Below are 3,902 nucleotides of genomic sequence, written 5' to 3' on the forward strand. Positions count from 1 at the left end.
CGGCCGCCGGGGGTCCGCACGCACCTCTCGCCGGATGAATCACCCAGCGTCCCCGCCCGCCGGCCGCTCGCCCTGGCGTGCATGTGCCGTTGTCCGTCCTTCTCCCCCCGGACCCCGACGCCCGAAGCCCGGAGCCCGCCGAGGGGCGGGGGAACCGCGGCCGCCGTCCGGGCTCTTTTTCCCACACTGCTGCCGGGAGCCAGCCCGGGGTGGCCGATCTGGGGGCGCCCGGTCCGGTGGCACCCGGGACGCCCCCGAGAAGCCATGCACGATGGTGCCGATGGTCCGATCAGGCGCGCCGGGCGCGTGTCACGAGCACGCGTGATTGGCGCCCGCTTGGCGGCGTTTCCACCCTCCCCCGCCCGGGCCCTCGCCGGAGGGAGACGCCCCGGGCCGGCTGGGCGCCGCCGCGAGGCAACCACGGCGGCACACACACACACACACACACACATGGACGCACACACACACACACACGGACGCACGCACACACACGGACGCACACACACACACACACACACACACGGCGCGGGAAGGAGCCTGTCTATTTTTGTTTCTATTCCCCCCTCGCGTGGCGGGAAGATGGCCCGAAGGGTCGGCACTGGCCGGGTCCCCCTCGGCCATACGGCCGCTGGCCTGGGCGAGTGAGCGCGCGCCGGCGAGGAGCAGGGGATGGGGGGGGGGGGGCAAGGGGGAAGGCGCTTGCTCAGGAGGACGGCGCCGCGTCGGTGCCCACGGCGGCGTCGGCAGAGGAGGAGGCCGCGGCCGCCTGCAGGCGGCGCTCCTTCTCGCGCTCATACCGGTCGAGAGGCGACTCGCTGTAGTCGACGTCGGCCAGGGCGTCCGGGCGCTCGCCGAACTTGAACCACCGGTTGGCAATGTTGAAGGTGATCAGCCCGGACAGGCCGAAGCTCAGCACCAGAACCGAGGCCAGGGTCCGGCCGCGGTACTTGCGCCCGGCCGAGGTGCTCAGCGCCTCGGCGCGCTGCTGCTTCTGCGCCATGAGCTGCTCCAGGCGGAGGCGGTTGCGCTCGGCCTCGGTGAGGGCCGCCCGGTCGAGGGCCGCCGCGCCGTCCGGCATGTATGTCCGCAGGCCCTCCGGGCTGAAGGCCGACAGCCGGGGGATTTCGGCGGTCGGGGCCGCCGCGGGGGTGGCCGGGGCGGCGGCCGGGGCGGCGGCCGGGGCGGCGGCCGGGGTGCCACCTGGCGGGTTCTGCGACAGGGCCGCCAAGGATCGCGCGAAGGCGCCAGAGGAGAGCATGGTGCTGGCGAAAAAAAAAGAAGGCGGATCGGGAAGGAGATGGAGGGGGGGGGGGAGGCGGGGATGCCCGGTCCCCCGGGACCCGGGCAAGATCGCGCCCCGGCGCCTCATTTTTGGTGCGCATGTGCGGGCCGCAGGCCGGGGACGCGCGTCCGGGCACCCGTGTGTGCGCCCTCCCCGGCCCCCGGAGACCAGCAGTCCGGGCGCCGACGCGCGCGTAATTTGCGAAGGGGGTCGCGTGGACCGTTGGCAGCGACACTGATCGGTGACCGCCCCCCCCGGTGGACAACCAAAACACATCCACACATCAACACACCCACTCACACACCCGGCACAGAGTGAAGGGCCGATAGGCCGGGGCGGGGCCGCTCGGCCGCAGCCATCCCAGTCATCCTCCACATCCCCCCCCCCTTTTACCCTCTCCTGCCCCCTCCTTCCCCCCCCCCCCCCTCGGAAAAAAGCGGCACAAGCGACCGAGCGCAAAGAAGAAGAAGAAGAAGAAGAAGAACAACATGTCTCGCCTGTTGCGCTGTATGGCCACGTCCGCCGCCCGGCATGCGGCCGGCCGTCGATGCCCCGCGCCGGGGGTCCTCCCTGCGGGCCTGCTCCAGGCGCCCAGCCCGCCGGGGCTGCCGGCCGTGGCGATGCCGGGCTTGCTCCGCACGGCGCCGGTCGCCCGACTGTCCTCCTGTGCCCCGCCCGCGGGCGACGCTCCGGCCCGCTGCTCGGCGACCGGGCTCCTGCTTGTGCCGGAGCCGGAGGAACGCGCGCGCATGGCCGCGGCGGCGGCCACCGCCGCCGGGCTGGACCCGGTGCAGACGGACTTCTTCCTGCGCCTGGCTGCCGGCGAGCGGGCCGCCCTGGCCCGTGTCATCACGCAGCTGGAGAGCTCGCGCCCGGTGGACCGCCAGCGGGCGCATGCCATTGTCGACGCGGCTGCGCGTCTCACACAAGAGGTGCGCGGCTTCCTTCCCCCTCCTCCGCGCGCGCGCGCGCGCGCGCTTTCTGCCCGCCGCTGACCGCCTGTCCTTTCCCTGCCTGCCGCGCCCCGCCTCTCGCCTTGACGATGCCATCGCGGAAGCTGCCGCCGGCCTTCCGCCTGGGCATCAGCGGTGCCCCGGGCGCCGGCAAGTCCACCCTGATCGAGGCCCTCGGCCTGCACATTGTCCGCCGTGGCCTGCGCCTGGCGGTCCTGGTGCGCGCTCCCCTTACCTCGGCCCCTTGCCCCTTGCCGCTGCCGCTGGCCGGCCGTCGGCCAACATGCCGGCCTACTGACCTGCCCGGGCCCCCCGCGCATGCGTCCCCCTGCTCGGCTGGCCGGGCCAGGCCATCGACCCGTCCAGCCCGCGGCACGGCGGGTCCATCCTCGGCGACGCGACTCGCATGTCCGGCCTGTCGGCGCACCCGCTGGCCTATGTGCGGCCGAGCCCCACGCGCGGGGCCCTCGGCGGCCTCGGCCCGCGCACCTCCGACGCGGTGACCCTGTGCGAGGGTGCGTTTTGTGCCCTGCCCACCGGCCCCGGCCCCGGGCCCATACATATGCTGCCTCTGGCCCTGGCTAATGTGCAACATGCCTTTGACTCGCCCCGTGCGCGCCGGCCCCCAGCGGCCGGCTACGATGTGGTCCTCATCGAGACCGTGGGCGCCGGGCAGAATGAGGCCCATGCGGCCGACGCGGTGGATGTCCTGGCCATGGCCCTCGGCCCCGGGCATGGGGATCGCCTGCAGGCCCTCAAGCGCGGCCTGGCCGAGCTGTCGCACATCATCGTGGCCACCAAGGCCGACGGGCATCTGGCCACGGCGGCCATGGCGTCGGCTTCCGATGCGGCGGCTGCGCTGGAAATCTCCGGCCGGGTGGAGCGCCACGGGGCGTGCTCCGGGGCCGACATGGACGCCGGGCCGGCCGACGCCGGCCGGCCCTTCGACCCCCGGCCGCCGGTGGAGCCGCCCCTGCCGCCCATCGGCAGCCCGGAGGCCGGCTCCATTGTCCTGCCGCCGCTGCCGCTGCCCGGGGACCATTCCCCCTGGAAGCGCGTGCCCGTGGTCACGGTCTCCTCCGTGCGCTACCACTCGGACTATGCCTCGCGGCTGAGCGACAGCGACGGCGCGGCCGCCGCGCACGCGGCCGCCCAGCAGCCCGGCCCGGCCGGCCCCACGGCCGGCCCGCAGGTCAGCCCCCTGGATCGGCCCGGGACTTTCGCCGGGCCGCCGAAGAACCGCGTCGACGAGTTCGGCGTGGCCACCCCGTCGGCCGGCCTGTCCGACGCCGATGGCGGCATCTCCCGGCTGTGGAGTACCCTCGGCCAGCTGCGCGCCGAGCTGATGGTTCGCACCCCCCCCCCCCTCCCGGCGCTTGGCCCTCGCTGCCCCTCCTCCCACTGGCCCCGGCCGTGTGCCTCGCCGCCCGGCCGCCCCTTTGCCACTCACCGTGATCCCCCCCCCCCCGCCCCTTGCTTTCTCTTTTTTGTCGCCGCCTGCGCCACCGCAGGTTGGCCACCGCCTGGCCGAGCGCCGCGCGGCCCAGCGCGAGCGTGTCTTTTGGCGCGAGGTTGTCGACGGTGTCGTGCGCGAGTGCGTTTTCCCTTCTCCCTCTGCTCGGTCGCCTTTCCCTGCCGCCGCTGCTCGGCCCCACACGGGCGCTCCC

The 3,902-nt window shown here is 74.3% G+C and overlaps 2 protein-coding genes across 2 annotated transcripts in view; one reads left to right on the top strand and one right to left on the bottom strand.

Annotated features, from left to right (window-relative positions):
- Positions 1–703: 703 nt before the first annotated feature.
- H696_02139 (hypothetical protein) lies at positions 704–1,258 on the bottom strand (the record flags this gene model as incomplete). The annotated part of the gene is made up of 1 exon (XM_009496035.1): positions 704–1,258. The coding sequence occupies one exon, from the start codon at positions 1,256–1,258 to the stop codon at positions 704–706; it is 555 nt and encodes a 184-aa protein (XP_009494310.1).
- Positions 1,259–1,770: 512 nt separating this feature from the next.
- H696_02140 (hypothetical protein) overlaps positions 1,771–3,902 on the top strand; it is a gene marked incomplete at its 5' end in the record, with an annotated part of 9,313 nt that continues 7,181 nt past the window's right edge. Inside the window, 5 exons of the mRNA XM_009496036.1 lie at positions 1,771–2,214; positions 2,340–2,453; positions 2,585–2,750; positions 2,865–3,583; positions 3,747–3,821. Coding sequence (XP_009494311.1) covers positions 1,771–2,214; positions 2,340–2,453; positions 2,585–2,750; positions 2,865–3,583; positions 3,747–3,821 — 1,518 coding nt within the window. The remainder of the gene's footprint in view (positions 2,215–2,339; positions 2,454–2,584; positions 2,751–2,864; positions 3,584–3,746; positions 3,822–3,902) is intronic.

Source organism: Fonticula alba (assembly GCF_000388065.1).
Source record: "Fonticula alba strain ATCC 38817 unplaced genomic scaffold supercont2.3, whole genome shotgun sequence".
NCBI classification, from domain to species: domain Eukaryota; order Rotosphaerida; family Fonticulaceae; genus Fonticula; species Fonticula alba.